At 39.6% G+C, this 21,649-nt stretch overlaps 1 protein-coding gene across 7 annotated transcripts; it reads left to right on the top strand.

Annotated features, from left to right (window-relative positions):
* Positions 1–443: 443 nt before the first annotated feature.
* LOC105398023 (ankyrin repeat domain-containing protein 11) lies at positions 444–21,047 on the top strand. 7 transcript variants are annotated; one of them, XM_038121807.2, is made up of 16 exons: positions 444–610; positions 730–892; positions 970–1,125; positions 1,579–1,836; positions 13,324–13,497; positions 13,763–13,961; positions 14,190–14,367; positions 14,847–15,054; positions 16,236–16,390; positions 16,774–16,896; positions 18,226–18,292; positions 18,568–18,737; positions 19,072–19,256; positions 19,524–19,632; positions 19,991–20,152; positions 20,455–21,047. In XM_038121807.2, the coding sequence occupies exons 2-16, from the start codon at positions 754–756 to the stop codon at positions 20,626–20,628; spliced, it is 2,457 nt and encodes an 818-aa protein (XP_037977735.2). In that variant the 5' UTR covers positions 444–610; positions 730–753; the 3' UTR covers positions 20,629–21,047. The 7 variants fall into 7 exon arrangements, with proteins under 7 accessions (XP_037977735.2, XP_037977736.2, XP_037977737.2 ...); XM_038121808.2 differs by having other exon boundaries at positions 13,766–13,961; XM_038121809.2 differs by lacking the exons at positions 444–610; positions 730–892; positions 970–1,125; positions 1,579–1,836 and adding an exon at positions 12,208–12,373 and having other exon boundaries at positions 20,455–21,046.
* Positions 21,048–21,649: the final 602 nt, after the last annotated feature.

The raw sequence follows: 21,649 nt of genomic DNA on the forward strand, positions 1-21,649 counted from the left end.
TAAATTATTTTTTTCTAGCCAAAGGCAAAGAAACAGCAAATGCAAAAATCCTGAAAGGGGATAAATAAACAAAATCTTAAAATAAACATCTTTAATGTGAAGGAGGAGAATCAAGATACTGCTGAGCCGCTATTTATTTAAATAATTATTTTCTATCTACAAGGCATGCATTATTATACCTATTTCTTTATTTTCTGTCTAGTCGCCTAGGTATGAAAATATTGCTAGCGCAAGGCACGTGATATTGTGTGAATCTTCGATGATCTTATTCTTGTTAAATCTTGTTATTGTATTAAGTTTAGATAAATATTATAGTGATGCCAACCACTATGTGTTTGCCAAAAATAATCAGTAAACCCATACTTTGTAACTTTCATTTTAATCTATGAACTGGCTGTATAGCGTTAATCTTTTGCTTTGGTTCGCTGTAAAAAAAACAACAACAAAAAAAACAACGGAGTAAATGTCCTTCTGCAATAAAGTTGCTGTCTCTAACTTATTTATTGAATTATAGAATGAAAATAAGTGTTTTTAACTGGTTAGCTATCTAAGATTGCTAGCCAATCACTTATCTTTCAAATCGTTCATATAAACAATCGCCCTGCATAAGGTAACCGTAAATTTTGGCTTGTTATTAAGATTGGCGCGTACTTGATTCATGTACTCATTGACAATGTTTTTGTGTTTTGTTATCCATCGTGAATGAACGTGGAGTTTGTTTGGTTATAGAATCAGAGAGGTAATGCCAGAAAGATGCCGTCGACTTCAAGGTCGCGGGGTTCGAGCGGAGGGCCGCACGGCTCCCCGCGGACCTCCCTGGCCTCCGGGCCCATGTCCGAGCGACAGCAACTGGCCCTCGTCATGCAGCTAACATCGCAGAAACCAGTGCCAAGTATGTACACCGTAGTCACGACGACTTGTTGTCAATAATACAGGTAAACATTGATTCCCGCCTTTTTTGTTCAAAAGCTGCTACAACTCCCACTGAAGAGAGGAAACGCAACAGACAGCAGAGGAATGAACGAGGTGAAACCCCCCTGCACGTCGCCGCCATCAAGGGAGACCACGATCAGGTGAAGAAGCTTCTGGATCAAGGTCAAGATCCCGATCTCCCTGATTTTGCTGGTATGTTTTCCATGATTTTATACTGACTAAGTAACTTGTTTAAGATATAGCCATCCTTGTTAGTTATAGCCAATAAATTAAAAAAACCTATTTTATCCATACAAAAAATAAAAATATAACAAATCCAAAAGTGTATTTGTTTACGAAGGTTCAAACATAGTTATACACCCCAACAAATCCAACAAATGGGTTGATAATTATGATATTCTTAGTATAAAATAAACACATTGCCCTGGGATTCATCCCCAAGATTCAGATCAAACCTTTACCACTGTATGAACACTGAGCCATACCAGCCACAATTGATGTGTACAGTTTTTATGCACAAACAAGAGAAATCATCATCATCATTGGCAACTGCACCTTGACACATGATTGTTACAGTGGCTGTGGTAGTGTGTAAATCATACAAACGAACCATTATTTTTTCACAACTAATAATAACACCTCTAGGTTGGACTGCTCTACACGAAGCCTGCAGCTACGGGTGGCACCAGGTTGTGGAGGTACTCGTTGAAGGAGGTGCTAATGTCAACGCAAAGGGCCTCGATGATGACACACCTTTGCATGACGCATCAACATCAGGGAACTTAAAGATGGTCCAATATTTGATAGACCACGGTGCAGACCCTTTTGTAAAGAACACAAAAGGCAAAATGCCTGCTGACTATGCTGCTCCACATATCCAGACCTACTTGCAGTCATTAAAAGGTTGGTATTACATGTATAACTCTGATCTTGTTACTTCTTGAAGCTATAAAGTAAGTCATACACTAAAGGTAAACATCTACCTTTCGGCATTGTATGCAACGGACACACAGCAGTCAGTATACTGTGTATAGAAAATCAGACAAATTCACTTCATTCGCTTTGCAGATGCCATTTCTTGATAGATTTATGAAAATATTTATATTTGTGTACCTAATGATCACAGCTTGACCATTGTACCTTTATTATTTACACAGCTTCATACTAAAAAAACTAACATGTATAAAAAAAAGTTGGTCCACATTACTCTTTGTAAAAATATATCAATTTGCCCCATTCAATATTATAATCATAATGTGAAAATTGTAAATATGTAGTGAGTGAAGTAACTCAATTTCCGACAGTTGAAATTGAAAAGTAATAAAAGTCCGCCTGATGGAAACAAACTTAAAAAAATTTACTAAAATCAAAATTGGTTGTGCAAAAACTCTTGGAAGCTCTTGACCTAAAGATTCCTTCAAAACGAGCAGTAATGTGCTGCACTGGCAGTTTGTTCCTCTGTATTATTATGTCCAAGAGTTTATGATAGGATACAGCTGGAACAGGCGAAATAATTGATTTTTTGCTGTGGGCAATGCAGTGGTCGTTATTATAATAAATACATATTTGCTCTTAGAATATCCTTGTTTAAAATAAATTTGCTGTAGATGACTGTAAACCTGTGCTGTAGACAAAGAAAGGTTTGAGATAACATCAGAATAATAAATAGGAACGCACCCAACTCTTTACAGAATCTGTGAACGCATCCGCATCGTCCATACACGCCATCGAATGTCATTGTTTTTTTTTTAAATTACAACGTTCCGTTTCACCTACCGTAATATTATTCTAAGCATAATATCAACTATAGGTTGCTGATTGCTGTGCTATACTGCTACAAGGCGGGCGAAATAACTAGACACCTGGGTTAAATGACATTTGTCTTTAGTACTGAGTGCAAAAAAAGTAATATCGATATTAAAAAAAAATCCTCTTTGCTATCAGTATTTTTATAACTAAGCTCGGCTACAAAAATAATGGACCTCGCCATACTGCGCAGTTTTAATGAACTAATTTTGGTTCTACCTTTTTTGGCATAAGATTTTTTTGCCTAATCTCGTATTGCATAGTAACGTTTGGTCAAAGTCTCGTTACGCCGAAAATCGTATGGCATAAATCTCGTTTAGTAAAAAGTTATTTCGCATAACATTGTTTAGCCTAATAATGGTATGGCCAAATCTTGAATAGCCCAATAATGCTATGGCATAGGTTTATTAGGTTTATATACAAAGTAATAATATTCGTTTGGCTTTAACTTTGACGGAGCGTCTCCCTACATAGCGCAACACTGGTGCCTTGTATTGTTTCCGCTGTTTGGAAAACGCTCCGCTCCGCTTCGCTGCGCTCCGCTTTGGTTTTGATGAACATGTGCACCTAACACGCTCCTCCTCGCTTTGCTCGTCGTCGCACCTATTTTTAGGTTTCGATCTCATGTGGTTTGTAATAATTATATTGGTCGTTAACTTTCGATTTTTTGATCATACAATATCGTGATTTTCGGGATGTAGGAGAAAAATACCACAATTTGTACATTTACTACGTACTTAATATATTATTTATTAAGATAACATTACGAGAAACAAGATTATACATAGGTATAGACGAACAAAAATTTGAGCAAACGAAACTTAGGTGTTTAAAGATTGTGCATAAAGAGTTTTAGACGAAACGAGCCTTATGCCACATAAGTCTTGGCAAAGTGATGGTTCGGCCAAAAAAGTTTAGACCATACGAGTTATGCGAAATGAGTTTTGGTCAATAAAGATTATGCGAGATGAGCGGAACCCACTAATTTTATAAAGAAAATTGTTGCGAGAACGTAAACATAATATACATGTAGCGCCCCGATATTTGAAATTATTCTGGTTATCTAAAAACATACTTACTTACAGTGAAACTATAAAGTCCTGAAATTAATGTTTGAGGAACTAAAATTTTCAGGAGCCTGGCACCATTAGAAAAGAAACATAAAAGTCATAACAATTGTTTATGTCAATAGGCGGTTAGCTGTTTTTTTGAATTTTCTTATTAATTATAAGGATAATCTAGATAAAAGCAACAATTTACGCTTGGTTGCAATTAGGAAGATGAAGAAAAATATTCGTAGTCAAGCTAGTGAAGTTATTTATCGAGTTTTTATACAATGTTTAGCGGAACATCAAGCTGGACACATTTTGTCGAATTTGGAGGATGTTAACGCTCGTTCAGCGTGTATGACGGGTATGTAGCATTGTACAAATTGTAATAACTCATTTTTTATTAGTACCAACGCTTCATTTATCGATAAACCTAGGTTTAGAGCCCAAGTCGAACATTGTTTACATACCACTGATTGTAGCTTTCATCTGGTTTCAGTTGAGTCAAACCTTAACATTTTGATACTTGAAGATATATTTTTTGTTTACTTACTAAATTCACATTGTGTGAATTTGGGGGGCTTTGTGTAACTCAAAAAGATTTTTTTATTTTATTTTATAGTTATATCGGACCAGCGTGCCAAAGAGGGCAAAATATGGAATATTTCTAACTCCTGGAAGAAACAGAACTGGCCGTCCAAAAAGAGAAATTGATGTCTTTACTATGTGTGCCCTTCGTCAACAGATCCAGTTTTTTTATACAGTTGTAATAACGTTATCTAAATAAATATTTATTGGTTTCACTATTATAGCCTTCATATTAACACCTTCTAGCTTGTATAAGAGCTTTTTTGTGGATGGTAGTTAAGTTGTTTTTAAAATACATAAATAGGTAGGAAGCTAACAGGCAAAATTTCAAGTATCAAAGTCAGTTATGTTTCGCTATATAGGGTTGCTACATGAAAGATAGCAGTGCCCTCATTTAATTTCAGGACTTTATAGTTTCACTGTACCTGACTTTTGTTATATTGTAATAAATATGTATAAATATTTGTTTATACAGAGGGTGTTGCAAAAAGGGTATTATACTAAGCCGAAACCAGCATGTGCAGCATGTTATGTCTAAGCCCGAATCCGAAATTCAAAATTCGCGAAAAAAAAACATTCTCCATAATAAAAAGGCACTTGACCAACTAAGTTTCTATGGAAAATGAATAAAAAAAAATACGAATTTCAAAGTTGTGATTTCAGTTTTGGGCCCAGACACAACATGCTTTTTGCAACACCCTGTATAAGTATTCAAGTTGATACCTACTTGTTAAAGTAGTACTTAACAAAAATTATGCGATAAAAAATATTTATTGTTAGGTAATCGTCTGATAATTCTTATGCTAACGCTACAAAAGGACGAGAGCGGGGCCTCGCGCGGGGAAAGGGGAGAGGGGTAGATTTTTGGGCCAGGTGTCTAGAAACTTTGCACTTTATATTTCTTTTCAAGTTTGATGCCTACTTGTAAAGCAATTAATAATGATTTAATGACATATTTTGGCGAAATAAAATGTGAATTTGCATGAGGAATATTTCTGCCGTATCATCATTATATTACTGCAAAACAATGAATCGAAGAAATAGTTATACAAAAATACCCTCAATTTATAAATCTTTCCGAACCATTCGTGAATTGATTCATTCCTGTAACTTTCGAATTATTTATTTTATTATAATTTACTTACAATGAACCCATCATCAAGTGTGTCCTGCCCGCACTGCCCGGGTTCAACCCGTACCTTTATGTATCCACTTGGGCTTAAAATTCATATCGGCAGGATGCACAAAGATGTCCTTAAACAACCTGGTACTTCATCTACAGGTAATCATAATAAGCTTAACGATTGATGACAATTGAGGAGTAGGTACTTATTAAATCACACTCCAAAAGGTGCGGTGCTAGATACTTTGCTGCGGGTAAACTAAGAGCAATCATACTTATGTAAATACTTGTGACTACTGATGATGGACGCTGTTTCTGTTTAGCGATAACGCAACGTTCCAACCCACAAAATTATCGAAAAAGAGATACGTACACACGAATATCATGCCAAACTTTCAACAAAGATCAGTATTTTAATTTTACCGCTTTTAGTTAATTTACAATTTAAAAATGTCAAGCTACAAAATTAAATGATATAAGTCCGAGTAGTCAATACGAATCCTTCAACCAACCCAAACACGAAAAAACACGCACTCACGCCTCGTACTAATGTACTCCCTTGCGGGGTAGGCAGAGGTGCATTGCTGCACCCACTTTTCGCCAGAGTGTTATGTCAGGGTGTCCACTTTCTGGAAAGTAAGGGATAGTCAGGGAAAAGTCAGGGAAGCTCAAGGTGGTCATGGAAAGTCAGGGAAATTGATGGGCCACCTGGAAAGTCAGGGAAAAATGACTAGTAAAGCATATATTTTTGCAAATTGTAGTTCTTTCTTGTACTAGTTATTAATTTTCTTCTTATTTTTTAAACGTAAAATATGTACGTTATAAAATAAAATCTCCAGAAAGCCAGATTCCAGATTCAGTTCATAGTTTGTTCAATAATAAAATGATGATCCCTTAATTAAATTTCTTTCAAAAGAGTTTGACTCAGCTTGCCATTCTGAACAACTTTTGTTTTAAGAGTTGTGATGAAATATAAGTCCCCACACAACGTGTTGGTGCAGACGCGCTGTATCGGCGATCATTCAACTCATCAATTCTCATAATTTGCTACGGCAGCGGGAGCGCATGCAGAAGCGTTTCCTCCACGCGGCACCTAATGATTTTTTTTTTTAATGTCGCGCCCATACGAAAATATTTGTTTATACAAGTTTTATACACAAATTAAAAAGTTTATTTTATCTACCTGCTTCCAAACTCTCATTTAACAAAAAAAATATGAGGAGGCGTATTTCTTCAAAGCACTCTGTACTAATCCTACCATCATAAGTCATAAGTGTGCTTAAATGACGGTCGAATGGCGTAGTGGTTAGTGGCCCTGACTGCTATGTCGAAGGTCCCGGGTTCGATTCCCGGCTGGGGCAGATATTTGTACTCGGGTCTTGAGTGTTGATATTTATATTTAATATTTATTTATCTATGTATTTGTGTAGATATATATATATATATATATATATATCAGCTGTCCGATACCCATAACACAGGCTCTGCCTAGCTTGGGGTCGGATAGCCGTATGTGAGATGTCCCCACATATTTATTTATTAAATAAAATTAACTAGGTCTAACCAACGTCTTTTGCAATAATAACCAGTGGATCCCGCTTGGGTTTCCAAACTTTAAATGACTTTTTTCAAAAGTAAAATGAAATTTTGAAAGTAAAAAAAAAACATATAGTTACCTATTTCTCAATTTTGTAAATACAAAAAAGAAATACATATTATGGCAAAATAAAAGTATTCAAACTTTGTTGTAGAAAAAATTTAGTAGGTACTTATTTATCATTGCTTTCTATACATAATGTTGCAATAGTAGTGACTCAGGGGATCACTCGAAACAACTTTTGTTCTACGTGTTTTTAAAATTCGCGTTTTTTTTCTCATATATCTTCACCTGTTTAACAAAGTTTGTGTGGAAAATCTTTTTTTTTGGAATTTCATGTTGTTCAAAATCATCTGCCTGAGTCACTTTCTCTCTCTGCTTAATATACACTTTTTACAGCCAAATATTTTATGCAGTCGAAGTTTTTTTAATAAGTGTCGCAAATGAACGGAAAACTTTCAAATCAAGCTTTTGGTTATTTTTATCTCTGGTCAGGGAAAAATTCTGAAATGGTCAGGGAAAGTCAGGGAAAAGTCAGGGAATTTTTTGGAGGATTCTGAGTGGACACCCTGTATGTTGGTCCCAATGTAATAGGGGGCGGGCCTATTGCCATTTTACGGGCACATCCAAGACCTGAGAACAAATATCTGTGTTTAAACAAATATCTGCCCCAGCCGGGAATCGAACCCGGGACCATCGGCTCAGTAGTAAGGGTCACTAACCACTACGCCATTCGGTCACCCAAACACGAGATAGTAGGTATATACCGTTGAGGAGTTCCCCTGGACTGCCTTCCGTTTCCATCATCAGATCTGCTCCGGGTCACAATCATATCTTTTTGTATTAAAAAGTATTTAGGTTAGCACCTATTCTGCATTCTAGTGAAAATTAGGATTTTCACTAGAATGCAGAATAGGTGCGAAAATTGAAATTTAGGTTTACCCTGTTTTTACAATTTTATAACACACTTGGGGTTAATATAAAAAAAAAATTAGAACCAACCCTGAGGCAACTCTATATATACAAAGTCCTGGCCCTGAGGTGAGCCCAATGCCATCAATAAAAGAATGGGCTATGTCCGAAAAAATTCAATAACGCTCATAATGGGAGATTTTCTTTTGACGTTTAAAAGCTCCAAAATCGAAACATAGATGGCATCCGGCCTGTCGTTTTTTATGAGCTACATTCTTCTGAGGGGACGGAAGATGTCATAAAAGCCGTCTTAAACTAGTTAACACTTAATTTTATGCATAATAAACAGCTAGTTATTGCATATGGTTGAATGGGAGATTTTCTTTTGACGTTTAAAAGTTCCAAAATCGACTAATAGATGGCATCCGGCCTGTCGTTTTTTATGAGCTGCATACTTCTGAGGGGACGGAAGATGTCATTAATGGTACAAAGCTGTCTTAAACTAGTTAACACTTAATATTATTCATAATATAATAGCTAGTTATTGCATATGGTTGAATTCACATCCATTGGGTTTTTGTATTGGCTGAAAGGACTGGAATCCATGCCGGCTAAAAAAACATGCAGTGCTGTTGACTGTTGTTTTACTAGCGCCATCTATAATCGGTTATAGTCTATGGTTGAAAATCTCCCATTTTTCTGATGATAAAAAAGTCTCTGATTTTTCTATGCGTAAGTAATGGAAGATTTTCTTTTGACGTTTAATAGTTCCAAAATCGACCAATAGATGGCATCTGGCTTGTGGTTTTTTATGAGCTGCATTCTTCTGAGGGGACGGAAGATGTCATAAATGGTAAAAAGCTGTCTTAAACTAGTTAACACTTAATATTATGCATAATATAATATTAACAGCTAGTTATTGCATATGGTTGAATTAACATCCATAACATTGGGTTTTTAAATTGGCTAAAAAGAACTGGAATCCATGCCGGCAAAAAAAAGGCAGTGCTGTTGAGTATGAAGTTTTACTAGCGCCATCTATAATCGGTTTTTGTCTATGGTTGAAAATCTCCCAATTTATAAAAATAAAAACCTTTCAAGTTTTACAAAACGGGGATATGACGGCACTTCAGGACTTTATCCATCATTGTTGAATTTTTTCGGACATACCCCATCAAAATTCGTCCATAACTAGCAAAAATATTGGTAGACATACGTAAAATAAAAAAGAACCTCCTCCTTTTTCGAACTCGGTTAAAAACACCATAGTTCTATGTAAGTAGCACCATAGTCTAAATTGTTCCAACCTGCAAAGCTGTCATGTTAATCTGTAAATACCAAGTACAGTTCCCCAAAATTGATAATGCACATAGAAATCTTCGTCATTGTTCGGCAACGGTCGTATTCCCGAGCGTTAGAAAACTATTATGTATTTAGAGTGGTTAAGTCAATTTTCTTCATGAAATTTTAGTAGAATTATGTAATTGGTGCTAAAAGACATAATTGATTTATCAGTAACGAAATTTGATTCGATAATTCATAATATTCCATAATATTAAAATTTACTTCGAAAATGTTACAGTAGGTACTTTTCAAGTATCTTACTGAAGCTGATGTAAAGATGGATGAAAGAAGGTTTGAATAACACAAGGTTTATATTATAAGGAGAAATGGATTTCAAACACAGGTTTATATAAAAAAAATTAAATCTCAGTTCAAAAGTATTTACAGCACTGATTATTTCACATTAATAAAATTGTTTACATTAAAATCTCAGTTCAAAAGTATTTACAGCGCTGATCATTCACAATAATATTATAATTACAAACTTGGTCTTTTGGGTGTGGCTTTATTGCCAAAGTGAAGTCTATCAATGTGACGCATATTTTATTCTGAATCAAATCATTTATTAAATAAAATACAAAATTTATCAAACGTTAAACATAAAATCCACCCTAGCTTCGTCAAAAATAAAATACAAAAAAAAATAATAATAAAACAAACAAACAAACAAAACACAACTTACTTAGCTAAATAAACCACCCCAGGACGCACCCGACCCAAAAGTCCCCATAACGCTAGCTGCGTTGCCGCGCTGCACGGCAAGGGAGATCCTCTGTGCCAGGTACGCCCCAGAGCGGTAGTCAAAACCGCGGCTCCTCAAGCGTCGCCCAATCTCCCTGACGAACTGCCTCCCCTGTTCCCCCCAAAGGATTTTTTTTATTCTTAAATGTGCCTCATAATATGGCATCGTCAAAAATAATTAAAGTTGAAATTAAATTCACATTTGAAAAAATAACAAGAACGATGTGTAATTGCAGCTCTTTATAATTTCACAAAAGTAATATTGATCTTGACCTTGAGACCCTTGACTGATCGGTGACAGCCACCGACCGCCCAAATTGTTTTCGATTATGTGTCACATGATATTGACTACTATTTCTTTCGAACAAGGATCAAAATGCAAGTGCTTTGTTTAAGGCTGATTCTTGTGTTTCCGGGAATACGACAGTTTGCGAAGATTTGCATGCGCATTATTAATATGGGAGAACTGTAAATACTTATTTATTTATTTTATTTTATTTATTTATACAAAACATTGTGTAACATAGTTAGGTTTTTAAATTAACTTAGTGCAATTTTATAGTGTACAAAAATATTATCCGTACAATATATTCCAAAATAATAATTTTCATCTAAAAATCTCCGTGTAACGGAACAAATCGATGTTGTCACGTTGAGTGAAGTTCGTGCGAACGCCTGCGCCTGCTGCGTCTGTCCGGAGCACAGGGGTATAATCGTGACAGTTCTGACATTGCGAAAAAGAGACGCTTAGCTACATTAAGCGTAAGAAAGAAACGTTAAGCTGTAAATGTTTTTTGTCCTTTTTGCTGTGGCGCCTGTTTACGTCAGTTCTCTGTGCCAAACAATGAAACAAATGAAAAATCTGTGCCAAACAAAGGCTGACAGTTACAACAAAATTTTCTAAATGCTATTTATTTTTGATTTGCTAGTGATTTGTGGGTGTTTATTAAGTTTATTAGACTATTATCATCACTTAGCGAGTGTGTGACATGGGTGGGTGGATTTTGTTCGGTTGTACAGAGCATATTGAACGAAAACACGATGGAATGATGGATGAGATATATTTTCACATGTAAGTAGATACTATCAAGTTTAACAAGCTTACATTCATCATAGTACTATCTATTGGCTCGATTTTAATATAAAACGATACTAATTTTAATACTGTTAGGTCTTTTAGTATCAGTTTTAAGTAAAAATTACGAGGTACCATATCATAACAAATCACATGGTGTTGCAAGTTATTGAAAATTTATTTTACCCACAAATATTATAGTATGCAAAGAAAATACTAGAAATTGTAACGGACTCGGGTTGGGTTTACAAATGGGGCGCACGAATTCGGTTTTTGTGAAGATTGTATTTTGTAGAAGTCATTCTCCTCTTTCAAAAGAGGTGCCTCTCATTGTGAGGAAACGTTCGTTTCTTTTTTTTCTTCCATGTGTGATTTCTTCTGTATAGTATAAAGTTTATTGTATTGATACGAAATACGTGTTTCCTTTAAAAAAAACCCCATCACATATTTGGCCCACGATTATAATGCTCATGCTCATCCATTTATCTCTTTCATAGGTTTCCGAAAGAAAAAAAAATATCAAGAAAATGGATAGACATTACCGGTCGCACAAATTGGGAACCAAGGAAACATACAAAAATTGTGTTCGGCACATTTTGAAGAGGATTGTTTCGATTGGACGAAGACAATGAATTATACAATCCACTCATTTTGTGTATATTAAATAATTATATTGAAATCAAATAAGTATGAGTAAAGTTTTTTTTCTTATATCGTCGGTTGACAGGAAAAACTCACTAAGGCTGATTTTTCAATATTCAGATAAATGTTATCTGGGTAATACAAACATTGAGAAACATTGAGACGCAACAGCATCAAAATTATTTCCCAGCAAAACTTTTGTCTGGCTATTGAAAAATTAGCCTTTTGTGTCTTTTTCCTATCAACCGACGATATACTCAAGTTTTGTTTTTGTTATTATGATAAGTTAAATTTCCCCATATTTAGGTTTTATTTTTTTGTCGGCAACATCTATGGTTTGAGTGAGAAAGAGAATAGTGCACACGGCGATTGCGAATCTATTTGTAGTTGATCTGAGGTCCGGAGCAGTGTCCGGCTCCGCTTTCGTTACTAACTTCGGGGCAGTGAAAATTGGATTTTTGACGGTATCGTTTCAACAAATTCGCAAGAAAAAAGTGGTAAAATCACAACTAAAGGTGTCTTCTGGCGTGAAATGCAAAGGAGGACGCCCTTGCATAACAAAGGCGAGTGTTTTTATCATGGTGAAGCCTGGCGTTAAAGTTCAATGCTCGCCCAAAATGCAAGGGCAGTAATGTCTGTTTATAACCAAATCGGATATCATTGACCCATCTGACGTGACAATATCATTTGGAAGTGAAATAATGGGCTGACCGAGTGGTAAATAGACATCAGCATTCAATATAGTGCTCATAAAGTATGCAGTGCAACGTACTGAATCGTCACAAGAGTGTTGGTTGTTTTTTTTAGCTAGATGTAGGCGTGGGCCTTTTTGTTATTTGTAGATCATACGCAGGATTTATTGCTTTTTGTAAGGATGTTACTCTCCTATTTCTATGTTTAACCCGTTTTCTACCGCAAAACGTCACATATAATTCATAGTACCTAATTCCTACTCCCGTCTTTTAAATGATATACTGAGAAGCATGTAATTCTTGTACAATAAAGCTATCTATGTGCATAATTTAAACGATTGTAATCTCATTGTATCCACACTATGGTACTTAATACATACATGAATAGTTTATTGGAACATGCCAGGAAACTAAATGATTTCCTTCTCACTAGTTAGAGATATCTATTCATATCCACTTCTTGTCTTGCCTCATTACATTTTCCATTTGCTCTCACTCCCAAACGGCTCTGTATACATATACAGGCTTAAAATTGAATTTCTTGAGTTTAATTTAGAAACTCATTTGTAGGAACTTTTTTTTTATTTCTATATAATCATGCCAAGAAGTAAAAGGAGTGGCCAGCGTAGAAAACCTATTGCACTTGGTAAGGAATAAAGAGTAGTATACAGAGCTGACCTCAGCACTCGAAGAAGAAGATGAAGTAAACAGACAAACAGAAATGGATTATAAAAAATAAGTTATCATGGAAATGCAGTAGCAAAACAAGTGAACAAACATCTTAGTAGCTCATTTTATCAACTGTACTAATGCATTTACAGATAACGCAAAAGGCACAAACGTCGCGCGGGCGAGGGATGATAGTGGCAAGAAAGGCGGCAATGCGAGTGCTACTGGCGGCATGGAGGGAGGCAAGCGCAGCAGCATGGATGGCCTAGCACAGGACCACGAGAAAGACGGGGCAGCGCCGGAGAAAGCCACCGAGGGTAAAGATGGTCAGTACTGTTCAGCTTTTAATTTAAATGGGTGTCTTTTTGTGAGAATTCTTTATAGCAGTGTTGTATAACTGAACGGGTCTGAATAGGCATTCAGTGTGTCGCATATTGCATTTGTTACTGTGAATTAGGAGGTGATGTTTTGATAAACTGTAATAAAAAAAACACCATATTATAGGTACAATGTTATTTATTTATTTATTTCAACTGGAACACCAATGTTTTATTTTTGTTATTCTTGTTTCTAAACAATGACTTCCAATAGAAGGTCACAACAACCAGCTGAGCAGCGGAGTAGTCTCCTCATCTCAAGATGAGGCTGGCCCGTCGAAGAGGCCCTTATACGAGGATGGCGATGCTGAAGCCGAAGAAGACGGGAATAAAAAGAAGAAACGCAAAGACAATGAAGAAAAGGAGCCAATGGCTAAGCCAGCAGCCCCCGTGGCCAGGGGATCCACTGGAAGGTAAAAGTCAATAATTTACCTATTTTATAATGTATATCCTGCACACACATACTTTTATATCCTGTAATATTATGGCGTCATGATGAGCCTCTGCACAGGTGAATGGATTGTGTAATAGCAACAAGAAACTGCTTATTTCCACAGAGAAAACTAGTGTGTTATCTTGCCAACACGTCTGTTTTGGACCTCATAGGATACGATTACTACATACATGTGTATTTCCTTTAGGATCCTAACTGGAACAAAGCCGCCTGGTCCGGCGAGCAAGACAGGGGCCACGCCGCTTGGCAAGAGTGCTAGTCAAGGGAGCAGCAAAGGATCCTCAGTGTCGTCAAACAAGAATACACAAGCTAGTCAGAAGGGCAGCGGCTCCGGAGGCAAGGCCAGCTCTCAGGGTGCACACCAGGTAAGATACTAAACATATGGTTGCACAGTAGTGCAACTGTATCTGTTATGATTGGAAATATATGTTTTTTTTACTAAGATGCTTCAAGACTATGATGCAGGCATCGGGAATGGGTAATGTCTCCATTGGTCCATTGTATGGTCATATTATCTTAGTCTACCTTAAAGTTCTGTCTGGTTTCATAGAATAGAACTTCTGAAACACTTTGAGTTTCAGCATATAAATATACCTACTTAAAAAAAGAACACAGGTTCTTTTTATAGATGTAGGATAATTTGTAATGCCTGCTTTATGTGTTATCCTATTCAGTGAAGTATTCAAATGGAAAATATTCACCGTTAAAACTATAATAATGAGTCCCTAAAACAGAAAGAGCCCCATATCCGAACGGAGAGTAGTTTGTAAAAATTTACGTTCATCAGAAAATTTTATATTTATACGATGATTAAAAACTTTTGACTTTGACTTAACATCTCCAGGGCAAGTCGAGCGGCGGCGGCAAAGGCTCGTCCCACTCGTCGGCCAAGCCGGACCGCAAGTCGCCCGTGGCCAGCCCCAAGCCGAGTCAGGCCAAGGACGACGACGACGAGAAGAGCGAGTCCTCGGAGCCCAAGGTGCCTCCGCTGAAGATTGTGATACCAGGCGGCGCGGGCGGCGCGGCCGGTCGCAGCGATCAGGAAGGAGAAGGTATATAGAATATTGTAGAATCCTACTATAATATTATAAATATGAAATTTTGTGAGTATGTGTGTTTGTTACTTCTTCACGTCAAAACGGCGGAACCGATTTTAACCAAATTTAGCACGAAGTTAGCTGATACCCTGGATTAAAACATAGTCTACTTTTTATCCCGGAATTCCCACAGGAAAACCTTTTTAAGACGAAGTGCAGCTCGCGGGAACAGCTAGTTGTACGTTGTACATAATATGTACACCAACTGCAGCTGCAGCTACACGGGTTCATTATCGATGGAGATAAATCGCGGACCGCCATAAATTCAGCGCTGTGATGGGTGAAACGCGCATTAATCGACGACGAGTTTATCGACGTTGATAACAAACCCGTGTTGCCCTACCAGGATCTTGCATGTACGACTATCGGCTGTGAAAATTAATTTATGAATTGTCTTTTGTTCCATACTTACTATGAGCTTGTTTCTTAAAGTGTCTCACAGCCATGTCTTAGTTTTAATTGATTGCATGGTTGTTTATGGCAGATAAAGGTCAGGCTATGAAACGACTTTATTAGCTGGCAAACAACTACAATGTATAATAATCGTTTTGGGTCGACGGGTCAAAGTCATAAACTTTGTACGTATTAGCTTAGTTAATTACAGACTTGCTCCACGATATTCATGATAGTAAAAGTATTATCTGTGTACAAAAAGTATATTAGGTACAGTGGATATGTCACTCGGGCTCCTTTCATGGTTCCCATTTTAATCTTTGGGGTACTCTTCCACCAGACATATTCTATTCTATTCTCTGTGGGGGTGTCAGTACCTGCACCTGGTTCTCTCGAGTGGAACCTTTGTGCATATCCCCAAGGTCTAAACTGCCTTCCTAAGCTTGGACCATTTTCCCACCACGCTGGTCCACTGCGGTTATTATTATTATTAATATCTAGATTTGAATGAAATTTGGTATACATACGGTCTAGACCCTGGGAAAGAACATAGGCTACTTTTTATCCCGGAATTCCCACGGGAAAACTTTTTAAGGCGAAGCGAAGCGCGCGGGAACAGCTAGTATTTTATATAGGTTTTACAGTAAATGTCCCATAAAACTGTTTATATACAGTTTGTCTGTGGGATCGCAGTCTCTTTAATCTCCTAAAACCTCATCATCATAATATTATTAATTTCCCAGGCGGCAGTGGTCAGCGGGGCAGCGGCAAGGGCCGCGGCGGCTGCGCCACGCTGCCCTACGTCATCCCCTGCACCAGCACGGACGCGGGGCAGGCTTCAGACAGTTCTGATGGCAACTCGGATGATAAACGCTCCGGGGAAGGCGGTGGTGGGAAGGTAAGTTGACCACAAATTAAAATTCAGTTAATAGTTCACTGCGTGGTTACGCAAATAAAACTAGAGATTCTAAAAGGATTTCTACTTGATGGATGACAATGCGCAAGAGGATGCAGCAATGCACTGCAAAAGCTTCTTTATACAATAAAGCCGAACGTCCACTGCCGGCTTAACTAAGTTAGTTTGCATTGTTGAGCCAGTTTCTCATATATGTGCATCCACCGCAACCTATGCATTATGTATGAAAAACTGGCTTAACTATGCGAACTAACTTAGTTTAGCCGGCAGTGGAAGATCGGCTGTTTATGGCACGCGAAATAGCCTATGTGGCGGCCTATTATATTTAGCCTACATTTTATGTAATAATAAATGAATTTCCTCAGACGGCAGTCCGCGTGCTACGCTCGCACCGCGCGACGGACGACAAGGGCGACAAGGAGCGCGCGTCGCCGCAGACCGGGCCGTCCGCGCTGCACGCCAACAAGTCGCCGCCGCCCGCCGCACAGGTACCCACTCTGTACACACACAGACAGCGCGACGGGCGACAAGGAGCCGCAGACCGGGCCGTCCGCGCTGCACGCCAACAAGTCGCCGCCGCCCGCCGCACAGGTACCCACTCTGTACACACACAGACAGCGCGACGGGCGACAAGGAGCCGCAGACCGGGCCGTCCGCGCTGCACGCCAACAAGTCGCCGCCGCCCGCCGCACAGGTACCCACTCTGTACACACACAGACAGCGCGACGGGCGACAAGGAGGCGCAGACCGGGCCGTCCGCGCTGCACGCCAACAAGTCGCCGCCGCCCGCCGCACAGGTACCCACTCTGTACACACACAGACAGCGCGACGGGCGACAAGGAGCCGCAGACCGGGCCGTCCGCGCTGCACGCCAACAAGTCGCCGCCCCCCGCCGCACAGGTACCCACTCTGTACACACACAGACAGCGCGACGGGCGACAAGGAGCCGCAGACCGGGCCGTCCGCGCTGCACGCCAACAAGTCGCCGCCGCCCGCCGCACAGGTACCCACTCTGTACACACACAGACAGCGCGACGGGCGACAAGGAGCCGCAGACCGGGCCGTCCGCGCTGCACGCCAACAAGTCGCCGCCGCCCGCCGCACAGGTACCCACTCTGTACACACACAGACAGCGCGACGGGCGACAAGGAGCCGCAGACCGGGCCGTCCGCGCTGCACGCCAACAAGTCGCCGCCGCCCGCCGCACAGGTACCCACTCTGTACACACACAGACAGCGCGACGGGCGACAAGGAGCCGCAGACCGGGCCGTCCGCGCTGCACGCCAACAAGTCGCCGCCGCCCGCCGCACAGGTACCCACTCTGTACACACACAGACAGCGCGACGGGCGACAAGGAGCCGCAGACCGGGCCGTCCGCGCTGCACGCCAACAAGTCGCCGCCGCCCGCCGCACAGGTACCCAGTCTGTACACACACACAGACACACACAAATCTTCTTGGCGTGTCGGTGACAAACACCAGAGGTATAGACTATGTTTTATCAGCGTCGTGAAAGGATTGGCCAGTAAGATTAGCGCCTGTCTCTGACTGCCCAGATTGCGTTGGACGTTTTTATATACATACATGACATGCTCTCTCGACAATGATCGCAAACACGCACACAAAGTACCTAGCTATGACAAGATCGTGCTATAGTCTTTTATTATCTTGAGTTTTACAGTGCTGAAATGGTCGACATAATCGGATAAAGCGATTAGCATAATGTATTCATATCTTATCCATACATTAAGAATATCAAGATCATCAACAAATGTGTACTCGTAATTCATGTTGTAAGTTTGTGTTTATGTTTCGCAGGGCTGTGACCACGACCACCCGACGTCGACTGTCTCCAGCAGCAGCACCAGCTCGCGCTCCGATTCCGGTAATATAGATTTACCTGTATGCCGCCAGACAGATGACAATGAAACTGTACTGTTAAATACTCTTGGCAGAACTTATTGTGCTAATTTTCACAGCTTTCGTCTAATCTATACAAACTATCCAGCCTATTCCAACCTCGTGAAACATCCGCTATGAGCATATCTTTAGTTTTAGATTTTCTCTATAAGTTTTATTACAATTACATTCGGCTTACTACTTCGGAATACCACTTTTGCTACATCGCGTATAAAATATCGATAAAATGCTTTCCCCCAGGCGCCCAAGGCGCATCAGTGGAGCTGCACCCGCGCAAGCGCAAGATCAAGGCGTCAAAGGACAGCCACCGCGGCGACCCGCCCAAGTCGGCCGTCGACACGATCGCCGAGAACACGCCCAACATCGCCAACTCCAACCCCTACCAGATGTATCTGCATATAAAGAAACAGGTAATTTGTACACGAAAATGCAAAACAAGAATTTAGTAAGGATCACTGCCTTCTTCGTCTATTAGGTACATACGATTTATTCATTGTCTGAGACACTTTTTGGTAGCTGTGAAGTCCTATTCTGGAGCGGCATATTCTACCAGTAAGTACTGCATGTGGGGCTCGTGGCATCTCCTTCTCCTATCTGCCGGTGTCCTAAACCAGGCTTAATCGTATCAGTTTGTGCATAACTGTGCAGCACTGTTTATAGCCCCTTGTTAAATAATTTACAATCCAATCATAATCAGTTTACACCAAATTCCCTCTTACTAACCCTCTCTTAACCCCTTACCAGATCGACCGCCGCCAGAAGAGCCTGTTCCCCGTGAAGCCGAAGCCTCCGAAAGACTTCAACAAGTACCTGATGAACCGGTGCACGTACACGCTGCAGGGCAACGTGAACCCCGAGCCGCAGATCGAGCTGCCGCCGTCGCTGCCGCCGCAGATGAAGGAAGAGTTTCTGGCGCAGGAGAAGGAGAGGTGAGATGCAAGGGTGATTGGAGTGAGAGAGTAGGGGAATGAGTGAGAAAGGGATTGAATGGATGGGAGTTGTAATCTTGAAGTGATGTCTAAGGACAATATCGTCGCATAGGAGGTCAACTAAACCCACAAATTTTGTGAAAAATTTGTTAGGTATACCAAAGACAATATTATGGACACAGTGGCCTGATGCTGTATGAATATTACCTTATTTATTTAATTTACTAGAATTTTACCATATTTATTTATACTGAACCTCTCCCGCAGACACCGCGTGAGGGTGCAGCACCTGGTGGAGAAGGAGAAGCTGGTGCTGGCCGTGGAGCAGGAGATCCTGCGCGTGCACGGCCGCGCCGAGCGCGCCGTCGCCAACCAGGTACCAAAGAAGACCTAAATGAGACCTATCTCATCATCATCACGACCTATCACGTCCCCACTGCTGGGGCACGGGTCTCCTTCCAATGAAGCAAGGGTTTCTAGGCCTAGTCCACGCTGGCCTAGTGCGGGTCGGTGGACCGATTGTATCAACCGCAAAACAATCCGTCGTATAAGTTCGTAATACTACCAATAATCGTGTACCTACTGCTGGACATAGAATCGGCAGAATTGACAACCCTGTCTTCATCCAACCACCACCACATCTACAAAACAAAAAGCAATGCTATTCATTTGTTCAAAAACAACTGCCTTCCCCATCCACCCACAACCAATATCTAACAATCTTCTACCCACAGGCACTACCATTCTCCGTGTGCACAATCCTGCGAGATTCGGAAGTGTACAACGTGCTAGCGCCGGAGCAAGAGGAGAAGCGTAACGCTCAGCGGTCGCGCTGCAACGGACGCCAGATCAACTCGTGGCTGCAGGAGGTCGACGACAAGTGGGAGAAGATCAAGGTTTGTTTTCTTTTGTGCTGGTTTTTTAAGACAAGGTAGAAGGTAGGTGATGGAATGGTAGACTTTTTGGCCTGTCGAATACAAAAGACAACTGCGCTACGTTTTCCGGTGCGTTGTTTCCACTACGTAGTTAAAGTCTTCAAGTGCTTGATATCTATAGACTACAAAGGGAATTTAAACCATTAGCAACTGTGGGAAGCCTTAAAAGTTCAGCTGTCTGGTAGCATAATGTGAAACAATTAATTGAACATTAACTTTGCCACCCTATAATCCCGAACCTAACCACTCCCATAACATTCCAGGAAGGCACCTTACGCCGTCAGCACACGGAGGCCGAAGCTTTACACGCCGTGCAACACATGTCCTGGGAGTGGCGGCTCAAGGAGCTCGGCCTGTGCGACTACAAGACCACGCCCCGCATTGACCCCACGCATGTACCACAACTGCACGTGGCGAATTTTGACTTGCCCGCTTGAATCTTTCAGTTGTTGTATTTTGTGTTTGTAGATGGGACATTTTGTGTTTTTGTGGGAGTCTAGGGGTGATACAGTGCAAGAGGTGGTGTATTTATAGCGCTCGTTTGACAAAAAGAAGTTTTACATTTCATATTTTTATTTAATTCATAAGGGCAATTACAGAGTGTATAATTGCATGTGCTAATAGATCATCGCTGAATGAATATTTTATTGTCCTATCATATTTATATCATGGTCCCATTAGCATTGTAGACTTCTTGAACTGTATTACCTCTATTACAATTAACTACCATTATTAGATAGTACACTATTGGCTTACAACTCAAGCGGTGCATACTAAATTATTATTTTGACGACTTGATTATTTATTCCTTACGTTACGGATTGTGATGTGTGGTACGGTGGCCTGCGCCTAAAAGTATACAGGCGGAGTTTTCTACGATTTATTTTGGTCTTTACCTAGTATTGATTCAAAGTTCAAAACCTAAAATATATTTTCGATAAGATAGAACATTTTGCATTAACAGCTATGAGAATATATGTTGTTAGTTTAATTTCAGAATAAAGTACTCTGAGGGAGGGGTACTTTATAAAAATCGTAGATACTACATGCAGGCTTGCGATGTTCAAATTTTCTAGCGTCTAAAATGACACGAATTTCTAATTTAGACTTGTACTGACATATATTGCATAAAAGAGATTTCGATTGATTATTAGAAGCTATCTTTTACTGTACAATTTATTGTGGGTCTTGTACTATTTAGTTTTTTGGACTAAGATGATTATTTAAATATTTTTTCATTTTAATATGTATATATAGACTTCAAATTATGTAAAAGTTTAGTTTTAGTTATATTAAGATTAGGTGCAATTTATTGCCTTTCAAATCATGCTGATCTGACGGCAGTTATTGCCCATTTTAAATACCTTATAAATGTTTAATTGAGATGTTAATGAACCATAGAAAATAAATAACTACACGTATTAAAATCTATACTTTAAATATTGTGAATTACTAATT

The sequence above is a fragment of the Plutella xylostella genome, chromosome Z (genome assembly GCF_932276165.1).
Source record: "Plutella xylostella chromosome Z, ilPluXylo3.1, whole genome shotgun sequence".
Classification (NCBI taxonomy): Eukaryota; Metazoa; Arthropoda; class Insecta; order Lepidoptera; family Plutellidae; genus Plutella; species Plutella xylostella.

Bases quoted from the DNA above. Each gene is read 5' to 3' on its own strand.
- LOC105398023 (XM_038121807.2), top strand. From the start codon at position 754: ATGCCGTCGACTTCAAGGTCGCGGGGTTCGAGCGGAGGGCCGCACGGC. The intron at 16,897-18,225 runs GTACCCACTCTG...TATGTTTCGCAG, and splicing joins CGCCGCCGCCCGCCGCACAG to GGCTGTGACCACGACCACCC. The intron at 19,633-19,990 runs GTACCAAAGAAG...TTCTACCCACAG, and splicing joins AGCGCGCCGTCGCCAACCAG to GCACTACCATTCTCCGTGTG.